Consider the following 19,149-nt stretch of genomic DNA (forward strand, 5'->3'; position numbering starts at 1 on the left):
TTTTTTTAAAGGGTTTTACTTTTATTTATCTACTTATAAAGAATATATCATCCTAACAAATCTTTAAAATATTAGCATTATTCTGTTTCAACAGCCACATCATTTAATGTTATATTATTTTATTATTTTGAAAAATTAAAATTTTTAAAATACTTTTTAATTAAATATTTAAATTTTTTAAGAATTAATTTTAAATAATTTTATTAAATAATTAATTATTTATTTTGATTAAACTTATCCGCAATTCAAGCTTCTTATGCTGTTAGATGTTTAGACCCATATTCAGCAAACGGAGTACCAGCCCTTAACGGCCACACATGGCCTCTTCCACCTTCAACACTCTGCAGCAAAAACACCTCCTCTCTACCACTTTCTGTAAGTATCCATCATCTCTAAATAGTCTGAGTTTCCACTGTTTATTTCATTTTCTTACTATCTCTCCTTTCGAGCACAAACCATTTTTTGTGCGTAGACCACATGGTAGCAACATACGAAGAAAGTTATCCACTGCAAACCATGAAAGTCCCACGAATTTAAGAATTAGAAAATCTTCAACTACTGGAGGTGAAAGTGTTGGGAGACAATCTGTGAATAACCTTGTTGAATCCGTAGTAGAGGAAAGTATTGAAAAGAGGTTTGCGAAGAATAAAAAGGCAAGAAAGGACCTGGGTTTTAGAAAAAGGAAGGATGTTGGCTCGGGGGATTGGTCTACAAGTTTTAAAGATGGAAATAAAAAGATACCAGCTTTGGAAATTATGGACATTCTGGCATTTAATGGTAAAAGACTGAAGAAAAAAACAAAAAATGGTTGTGATAATCAGGTGAAAGAGAAGAAAACGGCAAAAGGGTCCAAAAGAAACAAACTTGATTCAGCAGAAGTAAAATTCCGACTGGGGTTGGATACGTGCTGCAAGAGAGGGGATGCAATGGGTGCAATTCGATTGTATGATTTAGCTCTGAGAGAAGGAATCAAGATGGGGCAGTACCATTATGCTGTACTTTTGTATCTTTGTTCCTCTGCTGCTGTAGGTGTTGTTCAACCTGCAAAAAGTGGGAGTAGGGGTCGAGCTTTGAATTCATTAGAGGTGTCTAATGAAGTTACTGATGTAAGGGTGGTGGATTTGAGTGAATTAAGAGATAAGAACGATAGGAATATAGTTACTGAATTACACACTCGAGTTTCCAACAATGGTGATGGAAATCCTGGAAGTTCAGAAAAAATGGAGTTAAATTCTAGTAGTGGGTTTAATGATTTAGATAACAATTTCAATGAGGAGAACTTAAATCTAATTTCTAATGTTATTAGTAAGCCAAACTCTCAATATTTGGACGGAGTAAATTTTTTTAGAAAGGGTAAAAATGGTGATAATCGTGATGATCATGAAATTCAGGTAAATGAAGATATCAAGAAGTATGCACTCAGGAGGGGATTTGAGATCTATGGGAAGATGTGTATGGATAAGGTCCCAATGAATGAAGCAACCCTGACAGCTGTGGCTAGAATGGCAATGTCAATGGGTAATGGTGATATGGCATTTGATATGGTGAAGCAAATGAAGCCACTGGGATTAAATCCTAGATTGAGGTCCTATGGCCCTGCTCTATCTACTTTTTGCAATAATGGAGATGTCAATAAAGCATTTGCTGTAGAAAAACACATGTTGGAGCATGGTGTCCATCCAGAAGAGCCTGAACTGGAGGCACTCTTGAGAGTAAGTGTTGAAGCTGGTAAAGCTGATAAAGTTTATTATTTGTTGCATAAATTGAGAACTAGTGTGAGAAAGGTCTCACCCTCTACTGCAGATATAATTGTTAGATGGTTTAAGAGCAAGGCAGCTTCAAGGGTAGGGAAAACAAAATGGGATAAGAGAGTTATTAAAGAGGCAATTGAAAATGGGGGTGGAGGATGGCATGGGCAGGGCTGGCTGGCTAAAGGAAAGTGGAGCGTTTCAATTACATCTATTGGACCTGCTGCATTTTGTAGATCTTGTGGGGAGAAATTGGCCACCATTGACCTTGATCCTACAGAGACACAGAATTTTGCTGAGTCTGTTGCTTCCATTGCCATAAAGAGAGATAAAGATTCAAGCTTTCAAAAGTTTCAAGTATGAAAATTTCATGATATTTCTTATAATATCAAATGAAGATTCAATGAAAAGGAATGAAGTTTTTTTTTTGTTTTAATACTTATTTGCAGAAATGGCTCAACTATTATGGACCTTTTGAAGCAGTGATAGACGGAGCAAATGTAGGTCTTTTGAGCGAGAAGAGATTCATTCCATCCAAGGTGTACCATATGATGGCTTAAAGAAAAAAAATGTTCAAACACGTGAACAAGTTTTACATTTCTTCTTTTCTCTTTAATGGTTTGGTATATTGGTTTCTTATGTGGTGGGCTCTGTAGATCAATGCTATTGCTAATGGAATACGCCAGAAGCTTCCATCAAAAAGATGGCCACTTATTGTTCTGCACAACAAGCGTGTCACTGGACCCAATATGAATGAAGCAGCAAATAAGGCATTGACCGAAAAATGGAAAAATGCTGATGCACTATATGCAACGCCGACTGGGTCAAATGATGATTGGTGAGAATTAAATGCACACAGAATATGTTTACCTGGGTGAACTTAATTGCATATTTTCCTCAACTTTCTACTTTTTGGCTAATTTTCAATCAGTTATTGAATTGATAAAATATCATATGAAGTGCCATATAGATAATAACCTGTGCTTCAGGTACTGGTTGTATGCAGCCATAAAGTTCAAGTGCTTAATTGTGACTAATGATGAGATGCGAGATCATACATTTCAACTTCTAGGAAATGACTTCTTCCCTAAATGGAAAGAAAGGCACCAAGTGAGTAGCACTCTTGATGAGTCAAAGCCTATAAGTACCCTTTTCAGTTGTAAATATTGACCTTGGATAATCTATATTTTTCTTCAAAATCTGGCTGATATAAGTAGTTCGAATCAGTGCTGCTTTATTAGAGCCAGTAATGATTAATTGTATCTTAATAAATGTCATATCTTTTTCTTGATGACAGGTGCATTTCAGTTTTTCTGATGTTGGCCCAGTTTTTCACATGCCTCCTTGTTTCTCTGTTGTAATTCAGGTGATAAATGATCTCTCTCTTTATCTCTCATCTTTCCATCCTTTTCTTTTTGAATGGCTGGGAAAACTGATAATTGCATGCGTTACTCCCTGTTTTGACATAAATCATATATTGAGAACTAAAGAATCTGGTTTGTGTGTGTGTGTGTGTGTGTGTGTGTGTATGGTGAAACATTTAACAGGAATCAGAGAAAGGCAACTGGCATATTCCAATTGCAACAGACCATGATTATGAACCAGAAAGAACATGGTTATGCATTACACATGCTAACTCATCTGTGGCTAGGCATGATTCTATCACCACCAGAACTGAAGGTAATTTCAATCAATTGATAGTTTTTTTTATCCAAATGAGGGCTGGCAACATGAACCTTTGACCCACAAATGACTACAGTTTTCTATTTGCTGACTGCTGAGTCTTTGAAAAGAATATGCATCATAAGTTTAAAGGAAACATACGATAACAGCCATTGCAGTTATAAAAGTTGACAATACATCTGTGGAGAGAGAAATTCTATTCAGTTACTTGCACAATCACAAAATTTTACCATTTCTCTTGCTGTGTCTTAGAGGAAATTAAATTAGACGCTTCATTGATTATATTATTATTTTGTTTTGCTCTTGCTTGCCATTTCCTTTTATTTAATATGGGTTATTAAAATCATTTAAAATTGTGGGCATGGTGGATATTTTTTTGAGTTTATTTTTGCTGCAGATAATCACTATGGAATGAAGCATTGACATGTGGGTATCCTCACATGTGAACAAGCCAATTATGTTTATTTTTATGTCACTGTGTATCTTATCCTCTGTGCTTAATGTTTTCCAAAGAAACAATCAACTACACTTCTTTAGGTTTTCTTAAATTTTAATTCTTTTACGACACTTCTGCATGATCACATTACATTCATATTGCTTATTAAAGCACCCACTGACAACAGTTTACTTGCTTAAAATAGATTCACAATCTGTGAATCATGGCAATGAGCAAGCTATGTTGACCAAGCAAAATAGGGTTAAGGAAAAGCAAGAGCATACATTGAATCACTGCAGCCTAGAAGATTTGCAGAATTCACCTCAGGAAGTCTACAAGAATCTCAGGAATGTGCTGTTGGCATCTGGATTCACAGATCATCACACAATCCTATCGGAAATTGAGGCAGCGGAGAAGCTCAGTGGCCGTGTAATTGACTTTCAGATATGATGTTGAAGGTCTCTTATCCAGGACTTCGAATGACACACCTGAAAATCAAACTTGGAAAGGGAATATCCACGTACAATTGTGAGGCACGTGTTATTGGCCGCACTCTGGAAAATTGTTCTTCTTCAGAGTGCTCTTGGGTCAGCTAAATCTCACCATTCAAAGGTTGATATTTGAGTTAATTTCTTGAGTCACCCTTTTGAATTTCCCTAGCTGCAACCTACAATGCATTTGTATGTACGTTCATTTAAAATGTATTCTGGGCTGCCAGCTGGCAATCATATGGGCGAGGGCATGCCTAAGATGCTGATTGCCTCATTGTACATTACATGTTTCAAATTATGTTGTTTCTGAAAGTAATTCTTTGAATCAAGCTTATGCGTTTGATGATTCTTGAAAACTTTTTTTATCCAAAGATTCTTGAAAACTTACTTCTGGAATTCTATTGCTTTTCCTTCCTCATATAATCGAAAAGTTACTCCTGTTTCATAGAATTCATGGCAAGGCCTACTCTTCACATGATAATAAACAAATTAAAGTGGGGAAAAGGAGCCTTGAAATAATCTCAGCCACTGCATCAACATGTCAGTCAGTGATTGCAATTTTCCCAAAAAGACAAAAGAAAAGAAGGGAACATTATATCACGGGCCTGCAGGATTGCTTTAAATCTTTGGCGTCTTTTGTACGTGCTTCAAAGAGTCACTTTTCATTCACTCACTACTCCACAATGGAAATATCACGAGGCTCCACTTACCCATATACTCTGTCTCTCTGTTTCTATACACAGATGAAATAGCAATCAATCATTCACTTGTTTAAAATTAAGAATAAACGTGAAAGAAAGAAAGAAAGATGAGAAGAGCTAATGAGCTACCTATCTTTTCATTCATCTTCTTGAACTCTTAAAAAAAAAAAAAGAAGAAGAAAGAAAAAATGCAGTTCTCCAAAACATCTGCCTGTAAAACATCAGAAAGTGAATCCGAAAGCGTTCTGCCTTTCGACAAGTCCCTTCAAGTCCTTATCTATGCCCCTTGTTTTTTATGTTATTCTTTGGTTTTTATGTTAGTCTTTTTTTTAATGCTACCTAGTTTTTTCTTGTACTCATTCAGTTCATCTGAATGTTCTTACTGGGTTTATAGGAACTTAGAGACTTGCGTTCGCAGCTGCATTATGCAGCAGATTACTGTGAAGCAACATTCTTGAATGCCAAAGAGAAAAGAATGTAAGTCCTCTCTGCTTGGTTTATTGAGATTGTAATATAAATTTTTGTGTCCTCCTTCATCAATAACTATAGTTTGCAGGGTTGTGGAAAGCACAAAAGATTACATATGCAGAGCTGTAGTTGCTGTTGTTGATCATCTTGGATGCGTCTCTGCTAATCTAGATAACAGCATTTCTAAGAACAATGAATTTTCTGAGGCTGAACTTAGAATTAATAGCCTTAATCAAGTCAGTATCATACATCTGAACTGCCAACTTTCCTTTTCTTCTTTGGTTCATTTGGCTCTTAGGCTCAAACTCGAAATACCTTAGCAACTCGAGTCTACTAAGCTAAAACTTATTACTTCAATTGTTAACTTTCATAATATTGCAACATCTTTGAACTATAAAAACATGTGATATTAGCTAATTTTCTTGTAGAGACTTCTTTCATGTGAACAATATGCTCAAAAGCTTGCTCTAAAACGAGTAAGATGGAGTGCAAATTTGCCGAAGTTTCATCGCCGCTACTTATCAGCACGTAAATACTCCAAATTCCCATTTTCTACTGTACAATAAGAACAAATATTTGTTGTTGGGGTGCAGATTTAACTTTCTTTTTACTCCCTTTTATTTTCCACAATATCTGCTTGACAAGGTTCAAAATTTGTTCTCTTTTTTTCAGCAATCACAAATGTTGATTTTGACAAGTCAACTGAAGATGAAAGGTATAGAAGCATTAATCTCCTCTATATATTTCATGAGCTTTTCCGAATGAGACATGTCCAATTATACTCATTATCAGCAAAAGATGAAACAAAATGTTTATAAGACCTTTTTATCCTCTGCAGAAACCCCAATTCTCCAGCTACTCCAATGATCATAGCTAAACATGGATTTGAAGCAGAGGACTTGCCACTTTTCTTCTGCACTCAAAAACCATCTTTGGGTAGGAATTCATTTTCCATTCAGAATGAGGGCTCTGATTCTCCTTCAGGTACCTTCAGGAAAATACTTGGCTACACTTGGTGTGTTATACCAAACAAATGAACATGTGCTATTCGAAATTTCTTTGTAGCACTGCCTGTTCGTGATGGCCTCTCAATACTATCTAAAGGTCCAAATCCCACATTCCATTTTCAGGTAAGTGGTTGAATTAATAATATTACAGTTCCGTAAATAGCTCTAGCACTGTTAAATTAAAACTCATCGGTAATTTTTAGTATAATTTCAGTTTTTCAATTTGATGTTTTGGTTCAGCAAATTTCTCAGAAGCATGGACGCTACAGATTGTTCAGAAGATCAGCAGCACACAGTAGTAACGAGATTTTCTCGCTCATTCGACGAATTAAACGAAGAACATGAATAAATTTATGTATATTTGTTTCTTTTGCTTATTGAGTGATCTTTGAGATTTTGGATAATGAAATATTAGTCGGTGGCCTGCCTTTAATAGAAGGTAAAATAATAGAAGGTAAATAGCAAAATCTTCTCAATTCATCAATTTAATACCTCTTTGGCATTGCGTTTGTAGGACCGAAATTGAAACTGAAATTATTTTTCTGAATAAAATTATTATTTTAAATATTATTAAAAAATAATTAAAGAAAAATTATTTTATTATTTTAATATTTTTATAATTAAAAGTTATTAAATTTAATTTTAAATTATTTTTTTAATATTTCCTAAATAATATATTTAAAAAGATAATTTTTTTAATAACAATTTTAATGGTATTTCAAATAGCACAAGTCTAATTTAATTTAATCATTAAATAAAAATGTTACCGTTTAATAAAGAAAACATTTTAATGTTTTCTGGCTCTAAATCTGAGATTATACCAATTTTTTTTCTAGTAAATTCATATATATATATTAAGTTTTTTTTTTAAATAAGTAGTAATTTTAAAACATTATATTAAGATCAACTGATATGATCTAAATGATCTGACATGTTGGATCTGTAAAAATTAAATTATTTTATAATTATCACTAAACATGTGTAAAAAAGAATTAAGTAACTTATTTTTAATTATGTACACCAAAAATTATTAAAAATATACTACTAAAAGAACTGAAAATTTGCTTAAATTAAATTGATTAAGAGAAAAAATTGAAAGAAAATTTATTTAATATAATAATAATTTATTATTAATAAAATTTTTATTATAATTAATATATTTAATTAAAAAATAAAAATTATATATTATCATCATGCATAGTATAGTATATACATATTATTTGTTAGTAAGCAATATTTAAAAAAAAAAAATTCTTGCCTATATTGAAATATTAGAAAATTATCGTTTAAATGCATATAATTATTAATTTTAATTTATATACATATATATTTTTAATTTTATTATATAAAAATAATATAATATTTTAAATTTTTTATTAATTATTTTAAAATTTATTTTTATTATTTGTATCTCTAAATTTTTTTAATAAAAATTTTATCATAAAAATAATTAAAAATTATCTATATATAATATAAATATAAATATATATAATTAATATATATTAATATATTAATTACATAATATTTATTATTTATTATAAATATTAATAATATAATTATTAAATATTTTATAATTTATAAAAAAATATATAAAATAATAGGCGTCAATTATACGACATTATTGAAAAAAATAGCACGTCATCTTCTTAAAAAAATATTTTACTATTTTGTATATATATATATATATATATTTTATTATTTTGATTCAATGACAAGGGCACAATAAACCTAAAATCACGGCCGATTCGATCCCATGTACCTATTGATAAAAAAAAAAAAAAAATATATATATATATATATATATATATATATATATATATATATATAGACACACACACGCGTAACCAAACAAAGGCTATCGACTTGTACACTCACCATTATTTATGTATTTAATAATTTGTCGTCAACGATGGCCAGACCGTAGAGAACTTTGGGCCTAAACTGTTACCAAACCCGGCCCATGCACTCTCCGGGACTGTAACTGACGGCTGACGAGGGCGTTTGGGCTCGAACTTGACATTTGTGAGAGTGCAGGAAAAGTAAACAAAATGGAATAATACCACCGGTAACCGCCCACAGTTGAAGCGTTGAACAGTCTCCAGTCTCGACAGCGCCCACTGTTAAACCACACCTTTTTTGCCTCCATTTCAAAGCAAGCGTCTTTTGCTGCTTGAGATTGATATATAGACCTAATCTTCCTCTGATCATACTCATACTCAGATCAACTCAGTCATGGATTCTGATTCTGTCTTTGGTAACGTTGTTCGAGCTCCTGAAGATCCCATTCTAGGGGTACTTTCCTCCTCCCACAGCATGCTCTTTATTTGTGTATTCTTTGATCTTGAATCTATGATTTGTTATGAGTTTGATCCTCTGCCTCTTAGCTTATCAATCACAGATCATAGCTTCTTTGATTTTGTAACTCGTAGAATACATATCTGAGATTAAATGAAAAATATAGAAATTGTAGTTGTTTAGTTTTGATCATGTTTATGTTCATTATTTTGATCACATTGGTTTGTGTTTTTAATTAATATGAGCAGGTTACTGTTGCTTATAACAAGGACACCAGCCCTAACAAATTGAATTTGGGTGTTGGTGCTTACCGAACTGAGGTATTTTTCTCATATCTTAGTTTGTTCTTCGAAATGGAAAGCTTAGTGTTTTATGATTATGTGTTTTTATATGATGTGTTTTTATATGATGAGAAAAAATTTCTTGAATTTTGGTTGGCCAATGGGTGGTTTGACAGGAAGGGAAGCCCCTCGTTTTGAATGTAGTGAGGCGAGCGGAGCAGATGTTAGTAAATGACCTGTAAGCTACACAGTCTCTGCTTTTTACTCTGTTACTTATAGTTCTGTAGTTTTACTTGATGGGACTGCTAATACGCTCTGCAATCCTCCAGGTCTCGGGTCAAAGAGTATCTTCCCATTGTTGGACTTGCTGAGTTTAATAAACTGAGTGCAAAGCTTATATTAGGAGCTGAAAGGTAATTAGTAGCCTCTCTCTCTCTCTCTCTCTCTCTCTCTCAGTTGGTGTTTTGGATTTTCTGAGGTGTTTCTGTGAGGACTTAAAATTTTCTAATAGCTTTTTTTTTTTTGGCTTTGCAACAGCCCTGCCATACAGGAGAAGAGAGTGACGACTGTGCAATGCTTGTCTGGTACTGGTTCTTTGAGGGTTGGAGGCGAGTTTCTCTCAAGGCATTATCATCAAGTGAGAAGCGTACTGTTTTCATTTCTATTTGCCTCTATCAGGAACATAAATGTTTAGTCGGACAGTGACTAACTCATCTACCTTGGCTGGCAGCTGACGATATTCATTCCTTCACCAACATGGGGAAATCATCCCAAAGTCTTCACTCTTGCAGGGTTGTCTGTGAAGACATACCGTTACTATGATCCTGCAACACGGGGGCTGGACTTCCATGGTGTGTGTACTCTATTATGTTTCAATGAACACTATTAGTTTATCATTTACTTATCTTCAATTTCTCTTACAATTCACAGGGTTATTGCTCCTGACTAATAACATATTAAACATATGGTTGATATTGCTTTCCCAAGATATTATTTCAATGTCATATCATAATTTTCAGTTAAATTTATTTATGCTGATGCTTCTTTGCTGTGAAGTACAGAGAATAAACTTAACTACTTATGTATGTATGTGGCACACAGGCTTGCTAGAGGATCTTGGAGCTGCGACGGAAGGATCTATAGTGCTTCTCCATGCATGTGCACACAATCCAACCGGTGTTGACCCAACCCCTGATCAGTGGGAGCAGATCAGACAGTTGATAAGATCAAAAGCATTGTTACCTTTCTTTGACAGTGCTTACCAGGTAACAGGGAAATCAGTATTATCTGGATTATTAGTGGATAGCAATTGAATACTATTAACTGGCAATCTATGATGACCAATGAAGTTGTGCAAGTGCTGGTAGATTTTATCATGGCTGACAAACTTCTAAACCTCAACTCTCCAGGGTTTTGCAAGTGGCAGCCTAGATGCAGATGCACAGTCTGTTCGCATGTTTGTTGCAGATGGTGGCGAATGTCTTATAGCACAGAGCTATGCTAAAAATATGGGACTCTATGGGGAACGTGTTGGGGCTCTCAGCATTGTAAGATACTAAAATTTTTTGAATAAGCTTGACATGAATTAATAAATATGGAATAATCAAAGAACTTTTGATTCACTAAGATTTCAAATTATAATTCTCCTGGAAAATAAGCTATATAATTAAGCTGGCATTCAAGTTAAGAAGTCCAGATTTTTTATGTTGAACCAAAACTTTTTGGGGGGGTCTGTAATAATATCAGCACCCTCTGCTCTGATTTCTGAATTCTGAATGTTCTCTTTCATTTTAAGGCTGGCCATCACTTTTCCTGGGTGTGAAACACATGACGAGTTTGCTAATTTCAAAGGAATACAAATTTTACTTGTTAACCACTATTGTTGTGTTTTTTCTTTTTAAATCTATGCAAACAGAGGGTGAACGTAAAGTGTTTACCTCTAAATTTAGTAGACAATTTTTACTTGCTAGTTTCATTTTCACAGGTCTGCAAGACAGCAGATGTGGCAAGCAGGGTTGAGAGCCAGTTGAAACTAGTGATCCGGCCCATGTATTCTAATCCGCCTATTCATGGTGCATCAATTGTGGCTACTATTCTCAAAGACAGGTATCAACTCTGTTAAGTTTTGTAGCAGATTACTAAAAGCCATGTGACCAAGCCAACTTAACCTTAGAAGCTGATATATTATAGAGCAACAATTTAAATTGATAAAATTCCATCATACGAGTGATGAATAAATGAAAACCCCTTTATTAATGAATTAATCAGACATGGGTTTCAAGAATACTTTTAACAGATTGACTGCAGTGCAATTGCTGAAATTTAATAAGAAAAATGCACAGCTATAATTGATTCAAAATTTTATTCAATTATTTTGATATATTGAACCTCTCTACCTGATGTTAGGATGTAATAGAATTACTGCCTCTTTCGTTAAGAAATTTGGTACTGATGATCTGCACTTTTTTGTTTCTTTCCAGGGATATGTATAATGAATGGACTATTGAGCTGAAAGCAATGGCTGACCGGATTATCACCATGCGCCAGCAACTATTTGATGCTCTATCTGCTAGAGGTATTGCATCCAGCTTTCATTTTTTCCTTTATTAATGTGAAGCTGGTAGATTTAAGTTAGTTGACAATTATGCCTTGAAAACTCAAGAAAGTATTAGTTTCAAATCCTTATGGCGAGCACCCTCCTTTATTTGATCATTACCTACAAAGCCATTTTGTAACAATTCTGCATGATTCCATTTTCTTTCCCTTTATATAGATAGGTAAATCATATTTGTGCCCGCAATATAAGACTTTTTTTTTTCTTTTGAACGGAAGACCTCTAGTTTTCAAAGAGCTAATAACATTCACGAACACCTTTTACTTGGAAAAACACTTTGATAAATCATGTACACTGTGATGGTAGCAATTATTCCTCAACTAACATTTTTACAATAAAATATGTCTTTCCATCATTATCCTATGTTTGTTAAATTATTACTTTGTTCCTAACAAATAAGATTTTATCTTTAGCCTAGATGTGTGCTACTGACAGTATACTAAATTCTAGTTTATATATTTGATAAGATCTGTGCCTAAACTCTCTTGTCCTTCTTGGCAGGCACCCCAGGTGACTGGAGTCACATTATCAAGCAGATTGGAATGTTTACTTTCACTGGTTTGAACTCTAAACAAGTCGCATTCATGACAAAAGATTATCACATTTACATGACATCTGATGGGTAATAATAATATTTTATTCCTATAGAAACGTTTAAGATAATTTGTCTTTAAACTTTTCTGCCTTTCTTGCATTACTATGTTCTATCACTTCATCGAAAATAATTTTGGCTTCCTCAGAATTTATTTTGTATTGTTTTGATGAGCTTAAAAATTTTTCGGCTTTTCTAGCTTTCAGTGTTAGTGAATTGTTGAATAGAAGACACCAAATGTTAAACATGCGGATCCAAAATGATGAAGTCCTGTCCTCTGCCGCCCACTTGTAGTCAAGTTTTCTAACTCACCATACTGAATTTGAGAAGAGAATATATTTCCTTCTGTATTTCTCTGTGATGCTTGAATAGTTGAATACTATTCTTTATTATGTTCTGATTTTTCCAGAAACTTTAGTTCCTTTGATCCCTGTAATTCTACAATTTCAAGTGCATTTTTTTCTCGTTGTAAAAGGTTTAACGCATCATTTGTACTCCAAAGAGCATTGCTTTCTCTGTCCTCCTGACTTCCACATTCTTTCAATTTGTAATTTTACCTGTGGATGTAATAACTAATATTTAGATTGACTGACAAGGCTAAAGATCTTACTTTCTTTCTTTCTTTCTTTCTTTCTCTGCAGGAGGATAAGCATGGCAGGTCTTAGTTCTAAGACAGTTCCGCATCTTGCTGACGCTATACATGCTGCTGTTGCCCGCTTTGGTTAAGATCAATATATTTAGTAAGCATTCCTGATTATGAGTGTCATTTTTGCAGTTTTTCCCAACTTTTTCAGATAAATGTAATGTTTTATAATGTTATTTTTGGATTGGGATGGTTTGGACCTTTTATTGTGATGTTGCATCCTTAGCTCTGTCCAAGAATTAACTTGCATGTCAAGGAAATGAAGTACTGTGTGATCTATTTACATCTCATTGATATCTATTAACTTAAATACCCGAAAATTCGATTTAAAGAAAGGCTTACTTCTCTCTCTCTCTCTCTCTCAATATTAAATTTTAATTTATAAATAATGAGAAAAACATAAAATCATTTTAAATAAATATCTCACAAAATGCCAGAAAACAAGGTACCCCTCTGTCAATAGCCTGATAGAGAGAGAGAGCTAAAGACAGGTGCTTTTACTGTCGTGGGGCAGCTCTTCCTTTATTTGTTGCCCTGTGTCTGTTGTTCGGACTTTGGTAATCCAGATCCCCATAGATGCCCCCCTATCTGAAAGAGAGGGAGTTCTGTTTCCTTCTTGAATGCTGCATGGTTGTTGGAAGAAGAGGAGATATGAAGCATTTGTTTGGCCTGACAAGTCCATTAAAGTTGATTTTATGGTTTCTCTCTCATGCTAGTTAGTTGCAATAAGCGTTTCACAGCAATGTAATATTTGAGCATTGTACTTGGTTATTGGGATGAATGTATGTTCGGTAAAAAAAGGATTAAACATCAATAAGTTTTAGTTGAGTGGTATTGAAATTGTGTAAGGTCTCGAGTTTAAGTTTCAATCTCAGTACCAAATGAAAACCAAAAAAGAAAAATCGATAAAAGAATCAGACAGACATTTCAAATGCATCAAACTTTATAGTTACATATTGAGACTTCCCTATCCTGTTTTTTGAGGAAGAACAATATAGCAACTACTAACCCAACAGGCTCCTACCAGGTTGTTTGTTATCTACATTTGATAAATCAAGGTCTCTAACTACTTGTTCTATGTTCGACTTTGTATCTCTTCCTCTCTTTTGTCTTTCCATATTTCTTCTTTTTCTCATTGTCTTCTATATTCATTGATGATGTTTAATGCCGAGCTGCTGGACTTCTTAAGCCACTTAAGCTCTCAAGCTTCTCCAAGTAGGAAAATCTCTTGGTCGCAAGTGGTTTGAGCATCATCTTATGATCATGTTCGCCCTTGAAGTGGCTTTCTGTATTGTACGAGTTATTTTTCTTGGTGTTGGCGTCTCCACCCCATCCCATGAAATCTGAGAGTGTCAGTGATGTTGGTGTCTGTGCCTCTGCCGGGCTTAACCTGCCTGTTTCTTCCTCTGGCTTCTCGCTCTCATCGGACTCTGGAGTTTGTGTGAGGGAGTCAGCGTACAGAACATCCTCAATTCTAGACAGGACTGTGAATGCCAAGCTTTCTATTATTCTTGAATAGCTTTCTAAAATGGCCTGTCCAACGTCCTGTACAAAATATGCAAGTTCTTTGAATTTTAGACAAGGCAAAATTAAAAAAGAGATAATTATACTGTTGTTCTTACCTCATTGTATTGGATCTTGCTTATATCTAGGGCAGATTGTGGAATTCCTGGGAATCGTTGTTTGAGGATGATTAATATGGTTTCTGCCCTCTCTTCGAAGAGTTCCCTCTTCTCTAAGCTCACCCCTGAACTCCAGGAAGACTTTCCATCCTTTTGGTGCATCTTTCTCTTCCAAATCACAATAGAAGCCTCGATCCTGTTCTTGATATCAAGCACTTTGTGCTCGGTTGACAAGTCCATGGTTGACAGGAATTGCTCAGGATCAAAGAACTCTACTGTTATGCTCTTATAGATAGAATCTCCAAGGCTTGCTCTTCCGTTCTATAGACAACGTGAGGGTGGAAGTTAATAAAAAGGCTCTTTCTCTCAGAGGAAATGATGGAATTTTTGTTGTGTTTTTGTGTCATGGTACCTTGGGAAGGGACTCGATGTAGTTTTCAGGGACCTCCATTTCTGATAGCACCTGAGCATTTATTGCCATGGCTGCTTTAAGTACTTGATTCACAGAATCTTTCTGGGATTGCAGCCTTCTTCGTGTTACTTCTGATAGCCCCTCTGGCGGAACCTTAACAGTTGGAATCCACCATTTGTCATCATTTCTTGGTGGGGTTCCTTGCTCTGAATCCTCCTTATCTCGTGACACATACCAGAATTCATTCTGGTTTCCAAACTGATCTAATTGCTCCTGTTCATTACCATGCGATGATCAGAATATTGTTCAAATGTGCAGTGATCCTTTTCAACAAGAAAAAGCACGAGAGAGTGTAGGCACTTACGATGAGAATGTTATCAAGCTTGCGCAGAGCAGGAATGTTCATTAGCAGATCACTTCTTTGCCTTGTCACCATTATCTATTGAAGCAGAACAAAAGTACCATTTATGCATGTGATGACTGATGATGACTAATGACTACCAATCATGTTTGATCAGAGTCGAGGATAATTAAATAAGCTTAGAATTGTTTACCTCCATATTGATTCCATCCTTGGATTGCTGTGAAGGAACAAATTCAACAATGTGATCTGTTACTGATAAAAGCCAATCGATTTCTCTTCTCCACCTTGTTTTCCTCTCTGGGTTCATAGGTTCTAATCTCTTTTGTTCTCCAAAAACGGATGCTGCATCATAAAGACTCAAAGAAATGATCAGAATTCATGTTCTTAATCACAGTTTAACAAACATTAATGATGGTTTTGAGAAGAACATAATTAAAATTACCAGCTAGGTTTGTGATTGCATTGGACAAAGCCAAGGCTGAGGAAACACCTTTTCCACCGCCTGACATATCTTCACCCAAAAGCAACTTAGCAAACCTTTCCTTCATCATCTCCAATTCTGCATCATTAAATCAAAGATTACCATCTTCATTTCTCCAGGCTTAGGGAAACCATTAAATCAAACATTGTACAAGTGCAAACTAGTACTATAATTTACCTGAGGGACCTCTGTCTCGAGGAGGACTAGGTAATTTAGCTCCAGAAATATCGGAACGAGGACGATTAAGAGGACTTTCAACATATTGGGAATCAAGAAGACGTTCATCAACCTGCTTTGGCACATGATTTCTTGATTGTACCTTTTCATCAACAACACTTCCTCCATGATTTCCATTTTCAAGAATCAAGCATTGAGCATGTCTCCCTGGAATTTCAAACATTCTTTTCAAATGAAAGGATTTAGATTTCTGAATGGTTTGTTCACGTTGCAATGTTCTGACCATCATTAAGATTTTACAATTAATATCCTTTTTCTTTCTTTATCTGATACAGATGAAGGAAGAATGGACATTAACAAGCAATGTATGTAGAAAAAGCTCTTTTCTTTTCTCTTATCTTATTTCTTTCTGGGTTTGATGGACATGGAAGGCAAGTTAGTGTTGATTTTTCTTTCTTGTTGAAGGAGAAGGTGGGTTGCATGATGGATAAATATAAAAACTTTAGGGTGTAAACAACTATAAAACAAAACGGCTAACTGTATACCAAAACGGCAAAGTAATATTTGTTTTAAGGTTGTTGAAGGAATGAATGGTTGAAGAGGTCGACGGTTGCAAAATGCTGGGAAAGACGACCAACATTAACTAACTTTTTGAATTTTTCCTAACTTATTATAGCAGAAAATATAGCTGCCTCAATCCAATGATGCAAATGCAAATTATGCATATATAGGCAGTTTTTTAGATTGATTGTGTGATTCAAGGATGTAGGATGAAGACCTTTGCCTGATGGGAATTAGATTCCGCTTTATTAGCACCATAAATTTTGTAAGATTTTTATGTAATTAATAGCATTCTCTGCCAATAAACTTAATTTAGTGAAATTATAATTATCTCCATGGTTTTGAAATCTATATCAACTCGACCATTTGAATCGTGAAAATTGTGAATCGGTTCATCAAACAATTTGATTTACTCTTAAAATCTGCATATCACTAAAATTAGAGAAAGCCCAACAGACCAATCGAGTACTCGTTTAATCCATTACGAGTTTAATGAATTGGATGGGTCTTCATTATTATTTTTTCATTAAGTCGATTTAATTAAAATGGCTTTATGTTATTAAATATTTACTTTCAAAAAAAACAAAAAATACAGTCTTTTGTTGTTTAATTTTTAAGCTGTTATTATTTTATGATAACTTATTTTGAATCATAGTTTACATGAACAATCATATTATATTTATTTTTTAAATTAAATATGATGTAAAACATGATGTGTTGACATTTATATTAAATATAATTATTTGTATTAAATTGATAACATTATTATATATGATTTTACGCTATAGTTTGGTTCGACCTCAATTCAATCCCAATTGAACTTTTAACTTTTAACCCTCTATTTTCATCGATTTTTAGATTGGGTTGGATTTGAAAACCGTGATTTTCTCTAATTTAAACCCTAATTAAAATCTAATGAATAAAAAAAAAATGCTCAACTCCCTCTTATTATTATTGTTAACTTGAGGTATCATTGATATTTAGATCATGATTGGTTTAATTACTAGATATGGTTGATGATTATTAATCATTTGATAAAATATAAATAATCATTGAGGGTATAATTTATTATTAAACATATTTTATATTATTTTCTTTAAAAGTAAATTATGAAAAATTTAAAAATAATTAAAAATTAAATTTTATATTTTTTTATAAATAAAATTTCTTTCTAATTACAAATATTATAGGTATTTAAATCATTGTTCATATTAATTTAATAATTAATTATTATTCATAATAATTAAAAATTATCCCATCATTATAAGAAATGAATTTCAAATAATTATATTTTTAATTTTCACTAATAAATTTTAATTTGGTATCTCAATTCAAATAAAAAATAAAGTTATATCAGCTACCAATACACCATTGAAAAATAATAATAAAAAAAATTTTATAAATAAAAATAAATATTTTCAAAATTAAATAGTTCCAACTTTTAGCAACAATTGAGCCCAGACCATATGGGACAGATCATAGATGATTAAGATACATTCTTTTTATTGATGGGATTGTGGGGTTTCCTAAAATTATAATTGAAAGTGATTGTGAAATTTTTGTGGCTAACTGTTGAAGGATATTCATACAAACTGTTGATGGATTGGTGGACAACATAAAGTAATCACTCATGGATTTTAAGATTGTCTTGTCTCTTTGCTTTTATTTTAAAATTATTTATTTTAAGTATATTAAATCATTAAAAAATATTTAAAATTAGTTAAAGTGAAAATTTAATTTAATATGAAAACTAATTAAAAAATAATCATTATCATAATTAAAAAAAAAATAGTGGTGGCCATAATCAAAATTTAGAGAGTGATTATCTTAATTTATAAGCAAGTCAAATCGGCTTATATGTTTTAAAGATAAATTAAAAAGTTTATCATCTTATTTTTATTGTTTATAAATTAGCCTGAATAAATATTTTATTATATTTATTTTTGTTTAATTTTTAAAATTTTACTAAATATCTCATTTAATATTTTTTAATGACTTTAATAATAAATATATTAATAAATTATTTTTAATTAAATATATTAATTATTTATTAATTATTTATAAATATTTTAATCAAATATGTAACTGTTTAAAATTTTAAATATTTATAAACTAAAATTAATTGATTTTTATAAGCTAAATCAAATACTTTTTTAGTCAAATTATTTATAGATACTACTTTGAAAATTTTGGAGAGAAAAATTAATACAAATAAATAAATGAGGAATTTGTTTAATTTCTGCAATGATTGTCAGTGAATTGCAAGCATTCACACTCATATTGACACTCAATTTAGCTACTCTTTATTCTGAGGATACTGGTGATTTAAAAAAAATTATTTAATTATTTCAAAATTGTTAATATTAAAATATATTAAATTTAATTATAAACTAATTTTAATTATTTAAAATTAGCATATTTAAAGAGATTTTTTTTTAATAGCAATACCAAATAAACACTTACAGAAAATTATTTCATTATCACAATACCTTTGGATGATTCTTAACATACAAATTGAAACTTTTTAAATGCTTAATGAATAGCTAAAGATTAAAGATTTGCATGCATTTATC

At 32.8% G+C, this 19,149-nt stretch overlaps 4 protein-coding genes across 5 annotated transcripts; 3 read left to right on the plus strand and 1 right to left on the minus strand.

The window, feature by feature from the left end:
• The first annotated feature begins 263 nt into the window (after positions 1-263).
• Positions 264-4,687, plus strand: LOC110636147 (proteinaceous RNase P 1, chloroplastic/mitochondrial). The gene is made up of 7 exons (XM_021785702.2): positions 264-2,105; positions 2,198-2,287; positions 2,405-2,586; positions 2,738-2,858; positions 3,046-3,114; positions 3,296-3,428; positions 4,073-4,687. Exons 1-7 carry the CDS (start codon positions 318-320, stop codon positions 4,315-4,317), a joined length of 2,628 nt encoding a protein of 875 aa, XP_021641394.2. The 5' UTR covers positions 264-317; the 3' UTR covers positions 4,318-4,687.
• A 450-nt stretch (positions 4,688-5,137) lies between these two features.
• LOC110636148 (probable protein ABIL5) lies at positions 5,138-7,023 on the plus strand. Of its 2 annotated transcripts, none has more exons than XM_021785704.2 (8): positions 5,138-5,328; positions 5,454-5,536; positions 5,616-5,763; positions 5,956-6,055; positions 6,200-6,242; positions 6,366-6,511; positions 6,593-6,657; positions 6,775-7,023. In XM_021785704.2, exons 1-8 carry the CDS (start codon positions 5,248-5,250, stop codon positions 6,877-6,879), a joined length of 771 nt encoding a protein of 256 aa, XP_021641396.2. In that variant the 5' UTR covers positions 5,138-5,247; the 3' UTR covers positions 6,880-7,023. The 2 variants fall into 2 exon arrangements, with proteins under 2 accessions (XP_021641396.2, XP_021641399.2); XM_021785707.2 differs by having other exon boundaries at positions 5,256-5,328; positions 5,609-5,763.
• A 1,525-nt stretch (positions 7,024-8,548) lies between these two features.
• On the plus strand, positions 8,549-13,249 carry LOC110636156 (aspartate aminotransferase, cytoplasmic). Its single transcript, XM_058146033.1, has 12 exons — positions 8,549-8,826; positions 9,078-9,149; positions 9,287-9,348; positions 9,440-9,523; positions 9,648-9,747; positions 9,841-9,961; positions 10,212-10,375; positions 10,520-10,657; positions 11,095-11,216; positions 11,591-11,685; positions 12,226-12,346; positions 12,958-13,249. Exons 1-12 carry the CDS (start codon positions 8,767-8,769, stop codon positions 13,040-13,042), a joined length of 1,224 nt encoding a protein of 407 aa, XP_058002016.1. The 5' UTR covers positions 8,549-8,766; the 3' UTR covers positions 13,043-13,249.
• A 681-nt stretch (positions 13,250-13,930) lies between these two features.
• LOC110636139 (rho guanine nucleotide exchange factor 8) lies at positions 13,931-16,640 on the minus strand. Its single transcript, XM_058146034.1, has 7 exons — positions 16,016-16,640; positions 15,800-15,916; positions 15,548-15,699; positions 15,358-15,432; positions 14,994-15,266; positions 14,582-14,902; positions 13,931-14,504 (listed from the first exon to the last, which is right to left on the minus strand). The coding sequence occupies exons 1-7, from the start codon at positions 16,302-16,304 to the stop codon at positions 14,121-14,123; spliced, it is 1,611 nt and encodes a 536-aa protein (XP_058002017.1). The 5' UTR covers positions 16,305-16,640; the 3' UTR covers positions 13,931-14,120.
• Positions 16,641-19,149: the final 2,509 nt, after the last annotated feature.

Source organism: Hevea brasiliensis, chromosome 4 (genome assembly GCF_030052815.1).
Source record: "Hevea brasiliensis isolate MT/VB/25A 57/8 chromosome 4, ASM3005281v1, whole genome shotgun sequence".
NCBI classification, from domain to species: domain Eukaryota; kingdom Viridiplantae; phylum Streptophyta; class Magnoliopsida; order Malpighiales; family Euphorbiaceae; genus Hevea; species Hevea brasiliensis.

What these genes read in the sequence shown, in the direction of transcription:
- LOC110636139 (XM_058146034.1), bottom strand. Translation starts at nt 16,304, where the DNA reads ATGATGGTCAGAACATTGCAACGTGAACAAACCATTCAGAAATCTAAA. An exon ending in AGCTTGATAACATTCTCATC is followed by an intron (nt 15,267 to 15,357) that starts GTAAGTGCCTAC and finishes GGTAATGAACAG; the next exon opens with GAGCAATTAGATCAGTTTGG. An exon ending in GCAAGATCCAATACAATGAG is followed by an intron (nt 14,505 to 14,581) that starts GTAAGAACAACA and finishes TATTTTGTACAG; the next exon opens with GACGTTGGACAGGCCATTTT.
- LOC110636148 (XM_021785704.2), top strand. Translation starts at nt 5,248, where the DNA reads ATGCAGTTCTCCAAAACATCTGCCTGTAAAACATCAGAAAGTGAATCC. An exon ending in AATGCCAAAGAGAAAAGAAT is followed by an intron (nt 5,537 to 5,615) that starts GTAAGTCCTCTC and finishes TATAGTTTGCAG; the next exon opens with GGTTGTGGAAAGCACAAAAG. An exon ending in GGGCTCTGATTCTCCTTCAG is followed by an intron (nt 6,512 to 6,592) that starts GTACCTTCAGGA and finishes ATTTCTTTGTAG; the next exon opens with CACTGCCTGTTCGTGATGGC.
- LOC110636156 (XM_058146033.1), top strand. Translation starts at nt 8,767, where the DNA reads ATGGATTCTGATTCTGTCTTTGGTAACGTTGTTCGAGCTCCTGAAGAT. An exon ending in CTGAAGATCCCATTCTAGGG is followed by an intron (nt 8,827 to 9,077) that starts GTACTTTCCTCC and finishes TAATATGAGCAG; the next exon opens with GTTACTGTTGCTTATAACAA. An exon ending in TGATGCTCTATCTGCTAGAG is followed by an intron (nt 11,686 to 12,225) that starts GTATTGCATCCA and finishes CCTTCTTGGCAG; the next exon opens with GCACCCCAGGTGACTGGAGT.
- LOC110636147 (XM_021785702.2), top strand. Translation starts at nt 318, where the DNA reads ATGGCCTCTTCCACCTTCAACACTCTGCAGCAAAAACACCTCCTCTCT. An exon ending in AGAGATTCATTCCATCCAAG is followed by an intron (nt 2,288 to 2,404) that starts GTGTACCATATG and finishes TGGGCTCTGTAG; the next exon opens with ATCAATGCTATTGCTAATGG. An exon ending in ACTGGGTCAAATGATGATTG is followed by an intron (nt 2,587 to 2,737) that starts GTGAGAATTAAA and finishes CCTGTGCTTCAG; the next exon opens with GTACTGGTTGTATGCAGCCA.